The following is a 17695-nucleotide window of genomic DNA, read 5'->3' as shown; positions in this document are numbered from 1 at the left end:
TTTCTGGTTACAGCCAATGGCTCAGTCGGGGACCAGGATTAGATGCTCTTTTCCTGGGACCTGACTGTGGTGCCGTAATGTGAAAAGTCGAAGGCTTGGGGTTAACCTGGCTTCTCATTAGACCTTTCCATCTGTGCAGCCATGGGACTTAATTCAGCTACCACTTTCTCCCCCTGGGCCTCCACTTCCTCCACTAAAAGGAAAACGAGTGCGTTGACCTACCGTGGTGGTTCTTATTCCTCCCATCATCTCAGAGTCCTTTTATTCTCACAATATGTTCTGGCAACCCATTATAAGAGATCAAGATTGGCGATTTTTTTTTTAATTTAAAAATTCAAAATGAAAAAGGATTACAATTAATATTATCTCTTGTTTGCATTAAGAATGCAAGAAAAAGTCCTGTCTTAATTGTGAGTTATGAGTTGCACATGGTAAAGTCTTTGAGGACATCTGTTCTCACTGTTCTGGGGAGCTGGGGACGAGTGTGGTGACTTTGCATTTGGGGGGTCTCTTCAACGCGGCACCAGTAGAGGTCACCGGCCAGATGCAGAGATACTGTGTGGGGCTTTGCTGTGGGAATAAGATGTCACCTGGACACTCACAGTGCACACAGCACCAGAACAAGATGCTGCAAAGTCAGCTTTGCACACGGTGCGTGCGGGGGGCTGCAAGGATTGGCGTGTGTTTTTGCACCACCTAAACAAAGCTGACCTGTCTGCCTGGCCCCTCTAGTTGACATCTGTTGGCTGAGGGGACTCTGACCTTCCGGCTCAGATTTGGCTTCCGCGTTGTCCTGATATCCAGCCTTCTGTGTGTTTCATGAAGCTGTGGCTCGGAACCCCCAGGGAGTGTCGCCTCTGCCCCCACCCCCAGCACCGCTGGCAGTGCTCAGGGGTCCTCAGCAAGGGGGGCCAGCGCAGTCACCGCCGGCTGCTGAGGCTGACAGACGGGACCAATAGCAGGTGGTGGCAGTGGTCAACGTCCACCAACCAGAATGTGTCAGATTGCTTGCTGTGATGAGGGCAAAGTCTGCACATTTGGAAATACTGTCACATCCTATCACCTTGTCCCTTGCTAAGGCACCCGGCATGGGAGTTTGCCAAGAGCTACATGGCTTTGGGTTTTCAAGGAGGAACTGGAAATTGCTGTCTGTCTTCTAATTCGTATCTCTAGGAAAGGAAGGCAGACCAAAGTTCAAAAATCAAACAGCATCTTTTCTCACCTCCAACTCCTTCTCCCAAAACCCACCACAACCTGGCTTGGTAAGCTACACTGTACCTTACATGAACGCTAGACAGACAACATAGGTGTGTTCGTTTGCTCAGGCCGCTATAACAAATACCACAGACTGGGTGGCTTACACAACAGAAATTATTGTCTCAGTTCTGGAGCCTAGAAGTCTAAGATCAGTAAAGCTGTCAGTGGTTTGATTTCTTCTGAGACCTCTCTCCTTGGCTGTAGATGGCCTTTTCTCTGTGTCAGCCCCCTGTGTCTCTTTGTATGTGTTAATCTCCTCTTCTTATAAGGATGCCAGTCAGATTGGATCAGGGCCCACCCATATGACCTCATTTTACCTTAGTCACCTCTTTAAAGACCCTTGTCTCCAAATACAGTCACATTCCGAGCGACTGGGGGTTAGGACTTCAACACTTGAAATTTTGGGCGTAGGGGAACAAAATCGAGCCCATAACAACAGGTTTCAGTGAAGGAATCCCCAGAGAAGCAAACCCACCTTTCTCTTTCATTTTAGACCTCGATGATAGCATGTTTGTTAAAACCTCAACCCCTGCGGAGTGGATCGCCCAAGGAGATTACTATGCTAAACACCAGTGCTGGAAGGTAAGGAGAGAGAGGTCTGCGTGACCTGTGGCCTCGTCAAGCCTCACCAGCAGGTTTCTCATCACTGCATTTGTCACCAGGACGGGGCGGGGGTCGGGGTCATGGTACTTGTACTGCTGCCCCTTCTGCGACATCAGGTCACCCGCCATGCAGAGATCTCCCTGTCCCGCTCCCCACCACCCCCGTGCGGTCATGACAAGCCTGCCTTTTGGCCAAGTGCCAGCGTGTGATCATAGGAAGAGGAAGGGTCCTGGCATCTGCCCGCTGAGGAACCCTTCTGTCGGGAGGGATGGGGAACAGGCTGCACTCCCGATGGGGGAAGCTGCAGAGTTGCCCCATAAGGGGGCTAGGATGGATACAGAGAGGGGTGAAGGCCTGTGGTCACCCCTGCAATCAGGTGTAAGGGAGGAGAAAACAGTTTGCACTGTTGTGTGTTTGGTCGTGTCGGGATAGTGTTTCCATAAATATGCAGCTGCAGAAGTTGACTGAGCCCTGCACTGTATTCACTGCCCATCCTTGTTGTAATTGGCAAGGAATACTAAACACCTGGCTGTTGTTATAAAACCAAGATTTTTTTTTTTTCAGAGAGGGGGTAGAGCGGGACAATGTGGGCAGCAGGTGTGGGTATGAAATTAGAAACCTATAAAGTCTTTCCCTTTCTCGCTTCAGAACACAGCTGGTGTTACACGCATTGCCCGTGGATTTCCAATTCTTTATCCCTTGAAAGATACCTTTTGAATGTTTGAATCTAAAATCTTTTGAGGGGAGTAGCACAGATGAGAATGTTATAAAAAGCCTCCTCCTCACCTGACTTTATTTTGACTCCACTAAAGGGCTTTGGGACTCAGGAAGTTTATTGTTTTTGGCTGCATGTCAGTAAGTGTCTCAGAACCACCGTACAAGCGGAAACCCTTGAGGTCCATTCATTCAGCATATCCTCTGGAGCTGTGGGCCCAGCATTGTGTTTAGGTCATGGGGATGTGACAGTGGGCAGGATAGGTGTACAGAAGAGGGCACAGTGCCAGCAGTTCCCGATGTCACATGTGAATGACAAGCTGCCTCCAGAACCGCCTGTCCTGGACGGTGTGGCCAGGGAAGGCTACTTTGAGTGGAAGCCTTGAGCTGGGACCTGTAGGGTAAATGAAGTTAACCAGGCAGAGGAGGGATGGAAGAGCATTTCACTCAGAGGGAAGAGTGTGTGCAAAGGCCCTGTGGCAGAAAGGAGCATTTCGTGTGTCACAGGAATGAAAGGAGACCCACGGGGCTGGGGAGGCTGGCACAGAGAGCCCGGGGGGAGAGATGCCATCCTGCCCGTGTTATCAGTAAGTGCCACTTAATCCTTCTCTTGCCCACACTGAGGCCTAATCTCTACGTGCTGGGCAGAACATGAACTTTCTGTCCTGTAGTCCATACTTGGAGACATGTCAGCAACTTACTGCTGGTGGGGAGCAGGGAGCAGGCTGACTCCCATGGGACACTTGTCTGCCCATCTTCTATTTGCTACATACAGGTCTGCATGTGCCAAGGATCTGGTCAGTTATCTTCTGGGATGTGTTGGGACACCATCTCTGTCCCCGTTTCTACCATAATAGGTGCACTGCTCCTGCTCCGCCAACACTGCCCACTAGCCTTGGTCATTACCAACTAGAGGGGACCTATGTTGAGCCCAGAAAAGCCACTGGGCAACCTTGGGCCAGTTGCTCCATGTCCTTGACCTGAGGTTGCTACCAAATACAGTGGGAAGGATGAAACATCTCACATGCGGCTATTGAAGATCAGATGAGGGTGTTATTATGGTGACCTGTAAAAATATGTCTGATGTGCCTTTTCCATGGCTCCTCGGTGTTTCCAAAGGGAAGCTTTGAGTCCAGAGTGTTAGCTGGTAACACAATTAGGCTTTATCCTCTGGGGCCGTTTTCTCTTTCCTTTTTTAAAAATTTTTATTGGAGTATAATTGATGTACAATGTTGTGTTAGTTTCAGGCACACAGCATAGTAAGTTATCCATATACATATATCCACTCTTTTTTAGATTCTTTTCCCACATAGGTCATTACAGAGTATTGAGTAGAGCTCCCTGTGCTGTATAGTAGGTCCTTATTAGTTATCTATTTTATATGTAGCAATGTGTATATGTCAGTCCCAATTGAGGCTGTTTTCTTTAGTGTTTCAGCACCTTCCTGCCCCTCCCTCTCGGATTTGGCTGGGGTGAGGCCCAATGCTTTGTCCGTGCAGACATGGAATGCGTGCTTTAACTCTTGTTCCTGTGTCACCTCCGTGAGCTTGCTGGAAACAGAAACCTTTGGTCTGTTCCAGGTTGCAGCCAAGTGTTTCCAAAAGGGAGGTGCGTTGGAGAAGGAGAAGCTGGCTCTGGCCCACAACGCCGCCCTGAACATGAAATCCAAGAAAGTCAGCCCCAAGTAAGAGCCTCGGGGGTCATTTCGGGTTTGCTCTGATGAGAGAGAGCTGCAGGTTCAATCTACTGGTACCATATTTCATGGAAACCCTGTTCTATTTCCCCCTCCCAGGGAAAAGCAGGTGGAATATTTGGAACTGGCTAAGACGTATCTGCAGTGCAAGGAGCCAAAGCTGTCCCTTAAGTGTCTGAGCTACGCCAAGGAGTTCCAGCTGTGTGCCCAGCTGTGCGAGAGGCTGGGAAAGGTACGTTTGGCCCACGGCTGCTCCTAGGAGAACTGGGCTCCGTGGGGCAGATGGAAGGGTGGCCCCCAGCCTCCGCCTGTGTCAGGAAGGGCTTCCATCCTCCCAAGTGGAAGAGGTTGGCCCTGTCGATTCTGTGGGTGGCCCTTCTTTCTCCATGTGCTCAAGCATTTGGATGGTTTCAATGACTGTGTGTGTGTGTGTATGTGTATGTATGTGTGTGTGTGTGTGTCCATGTCTGTGAATGTTTGCGACCCGTTATTAACCACAGGGAGGCCAAATGTTCACATCAAAGGGAAGACGGGTTTTAGAATATTCCTGCCTTTTCTTTCTCCATGTTCAGTCTGGAGTGAGCCTGGGTGGACGGTCTGGTAGTTACATGGTGGTTTCTCTGTGTCCCAGCAATTACTCTAGATCTGCACTGACCCATCTGGCAGCCACTAGCCACATGTGGCTACTTAATTAAACATTTAGGTTAACTAAAATGTAATAAAGTCAAAAATTCACTTCCGCAGTCTCACTAGCCACGTCTCAAGTGCACGTTGTGATAGAACATTTCCATTGTTCTAGAAGCGCTAGTGGACAGAGTTGCTGGTCCAGAGCACAGGGCTCACAGTGTGGTCTGCAGGCTGGCACAGGCCACAGACTCTTATTATCTGCAACAAGATTAACTCCAAAGAGGAAAGTAGACGGAGATTTTTATGGCAATTTGGCATTGCTGTGACATCGAGAGGTGATGATTTTCTTAGTGATTCATTTTTCTTCTTTTTATTGAGATATAATTGATGTATAATATCAAACTGGTTTTAGTTGTACAGCATAATGATTCAATATATACATAAATTGCAAAATGATCACCGCAGTAAGTTTAGTTAATGTCCGTCACCACACATAGTGATGATCTTTTTTCTTGTGATGAAAACATTTAAGATCGTTTTCATTTACATGTGGAACCTAAAAAATAAAACAAATGAACAAAGATAACAAAACAGGAGCAGACTCAGTGATACAGAGAACAAACCAGTGGTTACCAGAGAGGAGTGGAGGTAGGGGCGAAATAAGTGAAGAGGATGAGGAGGTACAAACTACCAGGTGTAAAATAAATAAGTACAGGATGTAATGTACAGCACAGGGAATATAGCCAGTATTTTATAATAACTTTGTATAGCGTGTAATCGATAAAAATATCAAATAACTGTGTTGTATACCTGAAACTAATATAATATTGTAAGTGAACTATACTTCAATAAAAAATAATAAAAATAAATAAAAATTTTTAAAGATCTACTTTCTTAGCAAATACACAATACACTATTATTAACTACAGTCACAATGCTGTACAAAAGCAGTTCATTTTTTAAATTTTAATTAAAAAATTTTTAAGTTGAAGTATAGCTGATGTACAGTAATATGTAAGTTACAGGTGCACAATATAGTGATTCACAATTTCTAAAGGTTATACTCCATTTATAGTTATTATAAAATATTGGCTATATTCCCCATGTTGTACAATATATCCTTGTAGCTTTTTTTAATATATATATATACTTTTAAAAATTTATTTATTTAATTTATTTATCTTTGGCTGCATTGGGTCTTTGTTGCTGCGTGCAGGCTTTCTCTAGTTGCGGCGAGCGGGGGCTACTCTTCATTGCAGTGTGCAGTCTTCTCATTGTGGTCGCTTCTCTTGTTGCAGAGCACAGGCTCTAGGCGCCTGGCCTTCAGTAGTTGTGGCACGAGGGCTCTAGAGCACAGGCTCAGTAGTTGTGGCACACAGGCTTACTTGCTCCACGGCATGTGGGATCCTCCCAGACCAGGGCTCAAACCCGTGTCCCCTGCATAGGCAGGTGGACTCTTAAACCACTGCGCCACCAGGGAAGCCCCTATCCTTGAAGCTTATTTTTTACCTAATACTTTGTAACTCTTAATCCTCTACTTCTGTCTTGCCCCTCCCCCCGACTGGTAACCTCTAGTTTGTTCTCTAAATCTGTGAGTCTCCTCCTTTTATGTTTTGTTCACTAGTTTGTTGTGTTTTTTAGATCCACATACAAGTGATACCATACTGTATTTGTCTTTCTCTGTCTGACTTTTTTCACTTAGCACAATACTCTCCATCCATGTTACTGCAAATGACTGAGTAGTATTCTTTTTTATGGCTGAGTAGTATTCCACTGTATATATGTACCACATCTTCTTTATCCATTCCTCTGCCGATGGACACTTAGGTTGCTTCCATATCTTGGCTATTGTAAATAACACGAAGCAGTTCATTTTTACCGTATCCGTTGTAGTGGGTTGGACGTGAAACCATCCAGTCCTCACCACGGGTGCTGCTGTAGGGTTCCCGGCTGCAGCTGCTGCATTTCCTCCTGCGTCAGGTGTTATGACCGTCCAGTAGGGAGGGGCTTGTTCATGTCTGTATGTGAACTGGAGGAACTCCTGGACCCTCAGAGCACCCTGGGCATTGGGCTGGGTGGGGGTGGGGCCTCCTGGGAAGTTTGAAGTGTGGCCCCAAGTCAGTGTCAGAGAAGATAAGACCGTCCCAAGGCTGCCCTCCCTGCCCCATGTTTAGTATGGGACGTGACTAGTTAGCATGTGGGAGAAGGGGGTGGAATGGGGATTTCAGCGTGGGAAGGAAGTTTGGGTCATAAGATTCCAGGAACTAAAATGGTTTCTGAACTCTCCATGTTCCTTTGCCCCCTGGCCTCCATCTCCAAGGCACCCCCTTGGGCCCTAAGCAGTGACAGCGACAGGGGACAGGCCTGAACCTGTTGCTCTCCCCTGTTTGCCTGACAGCGCCCATCCCGGCTGAGCCAGAGCCCCCTTCCTTGTCTGCTCACCTTACCTCCCCAAGGCCTGCGGAGCTCCACCTCTGAAAGCGGGGTGGGGCCCAGGAGGCCAGATGTCCGGCCCGCGTTCCCTTCTCCAGGACCTCAGTGCCTTCAGGATGTGGAGGCGGCCCTGGTCCTGGAGACACAGGCTGCCGGCCTTCCTCACGTCCCCAGGGTTGACCACCGGTGCCAGCTCCTTCCGCCTTCTCTCGCCAGCACATTCCAGTAGCTCTGAGCCCTAGCCGGGGAAGAGTCTGGTCCCTTTCTTTGCTCAGGCCCCTCCCTGGCAGGATATTCAACCCACAGAGAGCATCAGACCTCTTGCAGTCATCCCACCAAACTAGCCAGCATGATTCAAGTTGACCACCTTTTGCAAAATCCTTAGGCCGCACCGCCTCCCTGTTTACGGTCCCCAGACGTGTGCTGACCCTGGGAGAAGGGTTTGTGAGGCAGCTGTGGGAGCACAAGGTTTCCTTTCAGGGATTCCTCTGCCTTGCCTGCTTCCTGCCTCTCCTGAGGTCAACACTGGTTTCCCTGGAAACCTCTCAGGGCCCTTGCTCTGGGCGGCAGGAGCCCAGAGACCCAGGCAGGGGGCCTGCTTAGAGCCAGCCCTCCTCTCTCTCAACCCAGTTGGGTGCACGCTTGCACCTAAGGGGGCCTGCGTTCACCCTGGGGGTTTTCTTCTGAGTAGTCAGCCTTGTCAAGGAGAGGAAAAGGTGGCTAGGGGTTATGGTTATGGGGTTTGTTTGATGTGGCAAAATGGGTCTAGTAGCTCCCTGGTCTGTGAGGTCTCTGGACATAGAAGAACCTCACACCTGGATCTTGTTCATATTTTGGCATTTCTTGTAGCTTGTCTTGTTAAATAAAACCCAGCTGAGATTTATTAGAGAGTCTGGCATATGCATTTTGTTTTGTTTCATTTTGATTCTGTTTTCTCTTTGGAGGTCAAGTGCAGCCAGTCGAGTTAGGAAATGAAATATTCAACAAATAGCCCCCCGCTGCCCCCCCAGTGTGTACCAGGCACTGTGGGTGCTTGGCAACCAACAGGCAGCAGAGCAGGGGCCTCTGCCTTTTGTAGTTTTCCTTTCTAGTGTGGGAGAGAGGTGACAGAGCCAATAGTACAGAAGATGTCAGCGGGGATGAGGGCTGGGGGAGGGGAGAGAGGGTGTCAAGCGTTGCCGTTTTAGGTGCAGGCGGGGTCAGGGAGCTGACTTCAGCAGGGAGACCACGAGAACAGCTGCTTCCGGAGGACATTGCAGATAAAAGCCCCCAAGGTGGGAGCGTATGGGCGAGTTTGAAAAACAGCAAGGAAGCCAGTTTGGCCAAAGCAGAGTGAGTGGGGTCAAACTGGTAAAATGAGCCAGAGAGTGTGGCAGGAACAAATCAGGTAGGACCTTGTGGTCCATGGTAGGGACTGGATTTGTTCCGGGTTGAGGGGGAGCCAGTGGAAGGTTTTGACTGGAGGGGTGACATGAAATGAATTATTGGGATGCTCTGTGGAGAGCTCTGTAGGCAGCAAAAGTAGAAGCGGAAAGGCCAGTTAGGAGGGGTGAACAGCGGCTTACGCTGAGATGCTGCGGCTTGGATTGCCTCCATGGTGGTGGAGGGGCTAGGAAGGGGTCCTGTCCGGGAAATGTTGGGAGAGCCAAGCCAACGGGATTAACTGATAAGCTGGGCAGGAAACGTGAGAGGAAGAGGAGTGGAATATACTCTTCTGTTCACGCAAACCCACCATCGTTTTATATTCTTCATCCTCTTCCTCCTCATGGCCATTTCCATTCTCTTCTCATTGGCTGCCATTCCAGTGCAGTTAATATATGTCCCCATCCACATGCATAACCAAAGAATAAATAGTATTGTGTTCTCTGTACATATTTATTTTAAGCTTATCCAAATAGCATCTTGTTCTGTTTGCAACTTTTTCCACCCTCTGCTATGGTGTTAAGGTCCGGCCAGGTTTCTGACCACTGTTCGTATTCCAGAATGGGCATCCACTGCGTTTGACTTACCCATTTCCCTAGTGGTGAACATCCGAGTCGCCACCAACTCCCAGCTGCCACACACAGGTACTGTGACACAGCGCATCCCCTTCCAGTGCTGTGAACTGCTAGGAGTGGGCTTGCTGACCCGAGGGGGTGCATGTGTTTAATTTCACCAAGTGAAAATTGAAAGCCACTTTGCTTTCCAGAGCAGCTGTACCACTCCGTGCATGAGGGGTCCTTGTGCCCCATATCCATGACCACGTTCAGAGGGTTCTGATTTTCTAATTTTTGCAGACCTCATGGATGTGTCTCACTGTGGCTTTAATTTACATTTCTCTGGTTATTAGCAAGGTTGAGCATCTTCATTTATTTGTTAGTCATTTAAGTTCCCCCCGCTGCAAACTGCCAGTTCATACCCTTTGCCTAGTTTTCTGGAAAGTCTTTTTCTTGTGTTTGCAGGAATCCATTTTATGTTCTGGACCTGCCCACTCTAGTACAGTAGCCAGTGGCCACATGTGGCAATTTATATTAACATTAATTAAATGAAATCAAAAATACAGTTCCTCGGTTACACTATCCACACATTTCCTGTGCTCAGTGTTCACACGTGGCTAGTGGCTACCATATTGGATAGATAGATACAGAACATTTCCATCTTCACAAAAGGCTCTGTCTGACAGTGCTGGGCTAGATGTTAATGTTTGTCTTCTCTCTGTTAGCTTTATTTGATGTGCTCTTTGTTGAACAGTTTTGATGTACAGTTGACCCTTGAACAGTGCGGGTGTTGGGGCACTGACCCTTGGCGCAGCTGAAAATCCACATATAGCTTATAGTTGTCCCTCCACATCTGAGGTTCCTCTGTATCCTTGGTTTCATATCAGGAATTCAACCAACTGCAGATCATGTCACACTGTAGTATTTATTATCGAAAAAAATCCTTGCGTAAGTGGACCCGTGCAGGTCAAACCTGTGTTGTTCAAGGGTCAACTGTAATCAAATCCATCAATTTCTCCCCCAAAGTTTGTGTGTTTTGAGTTTTGTTGAAGACTTTCTTTACCTCAAGGTCACAAAGATAATCTCATACATTCTCCTCCATTAGCTTTCTCATTTAGACCTTTAACCCATCTGGAGCTTCCATTTGTGTATGGTGTGAGGTTGGGATTTCACTTTATTTTTCTCCCTATAAAGCAGTAGTTTTCCTAAATTACCTATGTTTTAGTGTTTTTCACTAGATTCTAATAAATCACAGACAAAGGAACATCCTCTTTATTATTCATGGTGTTGGTTTACTTTTAAGATGAAAAGCTCTATTTACAATAGCCAGGACATAGAAGCAACCTAAGTGTCCATCAACAGATGAGTGGATAAAGAAGATGTAGCACATATATACAATGGAATATTACTCAGCCATAAAAAGAAACGAAGTTGAGTTATTTGTAGTGAGGTGGATGGACCTAGAGTCTGTCATACAGAGTGAAGTAAGTCAGAAGGAGAAAAACAAATACCGTATGCTAACACATATATATGGACTCTAAGAGAAAAAAAAAAAAGGTCATGAAGAACCTAGGGGTAAGACGGGAATAAAGACACAGACCTACTAGAGGATGGACTTGAGGATATGGGGAGGGGGAAGGGTAAGCTGGGACGAAGTGAGAGAGTGGCATGGACATATATACACTACCAAACGTAAAATAGATAGCTAGTGGGAAGCAGCCACCTAGCACAGGGAGATCAGCTCGGTGCTTTGTGACCACCTAGAGGGGTGGGATAGGGAGGGTGGGAGGGAGGGAGATGCAAGAGGGAAGAGATATGGGAACATATGTATATGTATAACTGATTCACTTTGTTATAAAGCAGAAACTAACACACCATTGTAAAGCAATTATACTCCAATAAAGATGTTTAAAAAAAAAAAAGATGAAAAGTTATATTGTAAATACTCTGAGTAAAATTTTACTCTGTCCTAGATAAGAGATGCCGCCTCTTTCTATAAGCGAAGCCAGTGCTACAAAGATGCTTCCAGATGCTTTGAGCAGATTCAGGAATTTGATCTAGCCCTCAAAATGTACTGCCAAGGGGAACTTTTTGAAGAAGCTGCTGTGGCAGTGGAAAAGTAAGTGGTTTTATTCTCTTCCTTTCTCCCCCACGTGCCCCCAAGCCCTGCCCTCCTGTTGCTCCTTGAAGAGGTGTTGTCTTGCTCTTCTGAAGTGGCTTGACCATGTCACCCTCCTACCACTTGGGTGGTGGCCTCCGTGCTGAGTCAAGAACTCCTTGAATACAGCATCATGAGGAGAAGGGGCAGAAGATGAAGGATGCGTTACGAGTGTCTGTAACATGCCCAGCAATTTTGTGCTTAATGATAGTTCTGTCCTCTCCACCTTTACCTGCTGAGTTGACAGTTTCACTGATGTGTGGATGGATAGAGGTCAGAGCACTAGTGGGCGGTCAGGATTCTGCTTCATCGTGATTTACTGACAGATGCCCAGCCAGGCCCTGATACATATGTGTATGATATGTATATACACATGCCCTCAGTTGTAGGACACACAAGTTTCATACATGGCCCAGTGGAGCCTCCTTGAGCCTTCAGCCTAACTGATGTTGCAAAGGTGAAGTGCAGACGGGTGGGGTTAATGGATGACAAGTAATCTGGAAACAGCATGTGGTTGATGCCTGTCGGAGGTCTTCCTGGTGGAGTGCGACAGCTAGAATTGTAGAGTCTGCTGTTCTGTATTTCTGCTCAACAGCTCCTGGAAAAGTAGGCTGTGGCTTAGTTCTGTATTTTCTTTGCCTTCTACCAAATTATACATGTGACAAAATGAACATGATTGACCAGGTGTTCAAACTTTATATTAAAGTTAGCATTTATTAAAGTATATCATATATTTTTAAAAAGCACATAATTTTCACAAAGTAAATACACTTGTATAACCAACACCTAGATAAAGAAATTGAGTTTTATTTTTGGAAATGGAAAAGAAGGTGTCTAGTGCCAAGGTTGGTAATTGAGCATATTCCTTTATCCAGGTCTTTGGTTCCATTATGTGTAAGATATACACAGTGTGTATGTATTAGTCAGCTCAGGCTGCCATAATGAAATGCCATAGATCAGGTGGCTTAAACAACAGAAATTTATTTTCTCACAGTTTTGGAGGTTAGAAGTCCACCATCAAGGCTCCAGTCAATTGGATTACTGGTGGGAGCTCTCTTCCTGGCTTTCAGACAGCTGCCTTCTTGCTATGTCCTCACGTGGACTTCCCCTGGTGTTTAAGCATGGAGGGAGAGGGAGACTGTGGGCGACAGAGAGCTCCCTGTCTGGTGTCTCTTCTTTTTTTTTTTTTTTTTCTTTTCTTTTCTTTTTTCTTGTTTGGCCACACTGCACGGCTTGTGAGATCTTAGTTCCCCGACCAGGGATTGAACCCGGGCCTCGGCAGTGAAAGCACAGAGTCCTGACCACTGGACCACCAGGGAATTCCCTGGTGTCTCTTCTTATAAAGGCACTAATCCTACTGGATCAAGGCTCCACCTTTATGACCTAATTTAACCTTAATTACTCCCTTAGAGGCCTCATCTCCAAATACAACCACACTAAGGGTTAGGGCTTCAACATATGAATTTTAGGGGACACAAAGTGTCATCCATAACAGGGTGCCCCCTGTGACATTGATTGGGTGCTGTGTACCCTGAGTAATCAACCAGGCCAATGCCCTTGTGAGGCCATATGACAAAACCACCTGAGAGGGTTTTTTTGTACTTTCAATTATTTAGTTAATCTGTTCTCACTTTTCCAGGAGAGCATTGAATAATCATAGATTTTCCCCAGAAACATTTTTTGGGGGTCTCTCATTACTTTGTTTATCTTTATCAGCTTTCCTGAGGTATTCAACTGACTCTTTTTAATAATATGTTGAGTTGAGATCTAGTGTCGTCAGTATTAATTGGAGCCTCGCACTTGATTTTTCTGAGTGTCTTTTGAATGCTCTACATACTGGATGTAGAATTCAATTGCTAACTGGCCTGACTCAAAATGTAATGAGGACATTTTAGATTTGAAAAGAAAATACCTAAGAAAATTTTCTTAGTTTAAGAATTTTTTTTTCCTTTGGCCACGCCACGTGACGTGAGGAATCTTAGTTCTCTGACCAGGGATCGAACCCAGGCCCCCTGCAGTGGAAGCATGGAGTCTTAACCACTGGACCACCAGGGAGGTCCCGAAAAATTTTTAAACTTGCTGTAAATACCCCCTACTCCATCAGCCAAAGCTCACGAGAGAGGCTCATCCCCAGTTACACCCCTTCACAGAGGGCCTGTTATACGAAGGGATCTGATATTTGTGGGATGACCCTGGGACAGCAGGAGGTCCCTGGGCACCTCTCTGGTTGTGAGGAAGTGTGTTTTGTCTCCTGTGAGAGTTCAGAAGTAAGCGTGTTTCATTGGATTGGCCCAATGCCTTGAAAATTCGTATGTGGGATATACTCACTTTGATCAGCAGAGTCAAGAGGAGCTTGACTTCAGGGCTTCATTCATCTACACTAACTCAACTGCATACATTCCTGGCAAAAGAGAAAAGTCACAGCTTGGTTAATAAGAGGAAGATTGATGTAATGGCTGGTGTGTCTGCAGCCCCCATCTCTACTCTTTCTCATTAATCAGGTATCAGACTCAACAGGGTTGTGTACCCAAAGTGATTAGCAAGCTTTTATGCAAGTTTAAGGGCTTTTTTTCAAGGATGGTTTTGGCTATGCATGATTTCTGCCTTACAGATTGAATTTCCAGCCTAACTGTCACTTGCCTAGGTTGCAGCTCCACTATATTTCTTTTTTTTCTTTTTTGTTTATTTTTTCTTTTTTTGTTTTTGTTTTTTATTTTTATTCTTTTTTTGGCTTTTGGGAGGAGGTTGTTCTTTTGTGTGTGTGTTTCTTTTTTGGGTTTTTTTCAGTATTTTTTCTTTTTCTGCAACCCCACTATATTTCATTAATTAAGCATACTATTGCTTGGTTCTTTCGAGGAATAAAGAATTAATTTTATCAGTGTAAAATGAAGCCTTGATAAAGATGCTGGATAACTTTAGGTCCTATTCTGCAGGTCCTATCTACAAGTGGTCATTTTATGGTAAGTTGTTCTGTGCTGCATTTTGTAAATTTTCTATTGGGTGATACTGAGTTGACATTGGTGTTGTCTGTCTGTCATTGCAGGTATGAAGAAATGCTAAGGGCCAAGACCCATCCCATTTCCAAGCTCTCCTATTCAGCCAGCCAGTTTTACTTGGAAGCTGCAGCCAAGTACCTGAGCGCGAATAAGATGAAGGAGATGATGGCTGTGCTCTCGAAGCTTGACACGGAAGACCAGCTGGTGTTCCTGACGTCTCGGAAGCGGCTTGCGGAGGCTGCTGACCTGCTCAGCAGGGAAGGTCGGAGGGAAGAGGCTGCCCTGCTGATGAAGCAACATGGCCGCCTCTTGGAGGCTGCCAGGCTCACCGCTGACAAGGACTTCCAGGCCTCGTGTCTCCTGGCGGCCGCCCACCTCAACGTGGCCAGGGATTCCGATGTCGACCATACCAAGGCCATCCTCAGAGAAGCCCTGGACCTCTGCCATCAGACCAATCAGGCGTCCGGCATCGCCGAGGCCCACTTCCTGCAGGGAGTGATCCTGAGAGACTTTCCAAAGCTCAAGGACGCCTTCCTGAGGTTTGGCACCCTCAACCACTCGGCAGGGGCAGTGGAGGCGCTCTACGAAGCCGCCAGCCGCTGTGAGGCCCAGCCCGAGGATGTCCTGGCCCTGGCTCCGGCGGGCCTGGAGGTCCTTCTCAATCTGGTCAGGGCCCTCAAAAGAGTGACCAACAACGCGGAGAAGGAGATGGTCAAGTCTTGCTTTGAGTTTTTTGGGATTTCGCAGGTGGATGCCAAGTACTGCCAGATAGCTCAAAACAACCCCGGACCCATATCAAGAATCATTTTTGACCTGGATTTGAACTTGAGAGAGAAGAAAACGAAAGAGCATTTCTTGATAATGACGGACCAGGTGAAATTAGCCTTAAACAAACACCTTCTGAGCAGGCTGTGTCAGATCACACGGAGCCTGCTTGGGAAGACCTACCTGGGCGTCTGCACGAGGTTTATCGTGGGCTTAAAATGTGAGGATGGACACTGTGAAGATTTCCACAGGCCTTTGCGGCGTCATGAGGCCAAGCGTTTGGTTCAGACAAAAATACACCTGGTGGCGATCAGCGGATTGCTTTTGGAAGCCAAGAAAGTATTCCCTAAAGTCTTAGCTAAAGAACTTGAAGAAATCGATTATATTTTGTCTCCGGATAAATATGGCCTTTGCAAATCCCTGCTGAATGTCCTCTTCCCTAAGCATTTCCATCAGAGAGTATTGTCAGAAAACCCCATGGCATGCAAAGAAGTCCTGAAACCACATTACAAATCCTTCCGGTCCTACAGGTCTGCTCTGAAAGAGTACATCCATGTCCTATTTCAAAACGAAGGGGCTCGAAGCCGTCGGGAGTCCACGGACCTGTGGCTGAGTGCCATGCAGGCTTTCCTTCTCTCTTCTAGCTACCCTGATGAGCTTGAAAAGCTGCTCCACCAGGAGGAGGACTGCTACAACCGGGAACTCAAAGCCTTCCAGGCTGAAAAAGAGGAAAGGGGCAGGGGGAGAGGCAGCAGGATGAAAGGAATAGAAGGGAAATTTGGCATGCTGACGCCCAACAAGGATGATGAGAGCGTGGAGAAGACCCACCTGTGCTTCATCCGGCTGCTGGAGGATTCCATCCACCAGTTCTACGTGTGCAGGAACCCAGAAGACTACAAGAGGCGCTTTTTCCGTTTCATGAACGTCCTTGTCAAGAGGTGCAAAGAGCCTCTCATCCCCAGCATTGGGAACACGGTGGCCCTGCTGGAGTTCCAGTTCGTCCACTGCGGGGCGGTCCTGGCCCGCCTCTGGAAGAACGCCGTCCTGTGCCTCCCCAAGAGCTACATCGCGCTGTTGCACTACTGGGAGTTCCTGTTCAGCAAGAAGGACCGGGAGCCTGGGGATGTGTTCGCCATCATTCAGGAATACAGACCCAAGGATGTGACCAGAGCCATTCAGGATTTCCGGTTCCACCTGTCCTACCTCGTCAAGGTGCTCTGCGGCCGCGAGAATGAGAACTTCAATGTCCTGCTCGATGCCTTCAGTGAAATTGACTACGTGGTGTCCGGGGAGGCAGAGCGGACCCTGGTGCTGTGCTTGGTGATGCTCGTGAACACTGAGGGGGTGCTGCAGCCGTCATGCAAGCCTCTTCTGTCAAGCCACTTCCAGGAGATCGAGGCCAGGCTGCAGCGGATGAGCATGAACTTCCCGAGCCAGGTCCCCGAGAGGCTCCTCAGAGTGGTGAAGCAGGTGCAGCTGCCAGTCAATGTGAAGTCTGTGGCGGAGGCGCTGCAGGACCTGCTCTTTGAGCGGGATGAAGAGTACCTGATGGACTGCCGCTGGCAGTGGGACAGCGGGCACGCCAAAGGGACCACGGTCCGAGGCCTCTACCACGAGGAGGTCAGACTGAACCGCCTGTTATCCGTGGACCCCGTGGGCTACTTTGTCGAACCCGAGTGCGAGGTTGGTCAGGACGAGATGGAGGAGCTGGCCTTGGAAGACCGGGACCACTTCCTTGCCACCATCCTGTCGCAGAAGCAGCGGAAGGCTTCCATCCAGCGGAAGCTGCGCAGGGCCTACCTGGTGGTGTCCCTGTGCGTCAGCTGGAGGAGGAGGGTGGGGGCCCAGGCCGAGCACTTCAGGGAGGAGGGCAGGGAACCCAGGGCTGGGAGCTTCAAAAAGGCCGACGTGGACAGGACCCAGTGCGACCTGTGTGGGGTGAAGTTCACCCGCGGGCCCGAGAACTATTTCGGCCCTGATCAGGCATTTGAGGGAGCGGCTCCTGAGGCTGTGGCCCTTTCTGGGGCCGAGCTGGAAGACGAGCAAGGTCGGGAGAGGAGCAGTGAGTCTTACGAGCAGCACATCCGCCTGCAAAGCCACCAGAGGCAGCAAGTGGCCTACCAGAAGTACTCAGACTTTTTCCACAAGAAGGTGGACCCAGCTATTGATGAAGGCAAGCTGGTGGTGCAGGACATGGAGCAGAACATGTGGGTCCGCAGCCACCTGGGCTCCAAAGAGCACAGCCACGTGTTGCAGAGGAAGGTCCAGGAGAACATCAAGAAGGTCTCGGACATGGCGGAGGACCTCTACAGGCGGAAGGCCTGGGCTGGTGGTAAGGGCCCTCAGAAGTGGGGCGCAGATGGTGTCAGAACCCGGGCTTTGAGAACACATGTCCGACTCCAGTCCTTTGTAGTGATGTTTGACCTGGGGATGATGGAATCTTGGCGTTAGCAGAAATACAAGTGAGGACCAT

The 17695-nt window shown here is 47.9% G+C and overlaps 1 protein-coding gene across 4 annotated transcripts in view; it reads left to right on the top strand.

Moving 5' to 3' along the window:
- Positions 1–17695, top strand: part of TRANK1 (tetratricopeptide repeat and ankyrin repeat containing 1) — a 93815-nt gene that overhangs the window by 72725 nt on the left and 3395 nt on the right. For all 4 annotated transcript variants that reach the window (XM_057554886.1, XM_007191482.3, XM_007191481.2 and 1 more), the window contains 5 exons: positions 1751–1839; positions 4155–4258; positions 4367–4499; positions 11277–11422; positions 14505–17554. In XM_057554886.1, coding sequence (XP_057410869.1) covers positions 1751–1839; positions 4155–4258; positions 4367–4499; positions 11277–11422; positions 14505–17554 — 3522 coding nt within the window. The remainder of the gene's footprint in view (positions 1–1750; positions 1840–4154; positions 4259–4366; positions 4500–11276; positions 11423–14504; positions 17555–17695) is intronic.

Source organism: Balaenoptera acutorostrata, chromosome 10, assembly GCF_949987535.1.
Source record: "Balaenoptera acutorostrata chromosome 10, mBalAcu1.1, whole genome shotgun sequence".
Classification (NCBI taxonomy): domain Eukaryota; kingdom Metazoa; phylum Chordata; class Mammalia; order Artiodactyla; family Balaenopteridae; genus Balaenoptera; species Balaenoptera acutorostrata.
The sequence above is the reverse complement of the archived record's forward strand: the minus strand, read 5'-3'. Positions and strand labels throughout refer to the sequence as shown.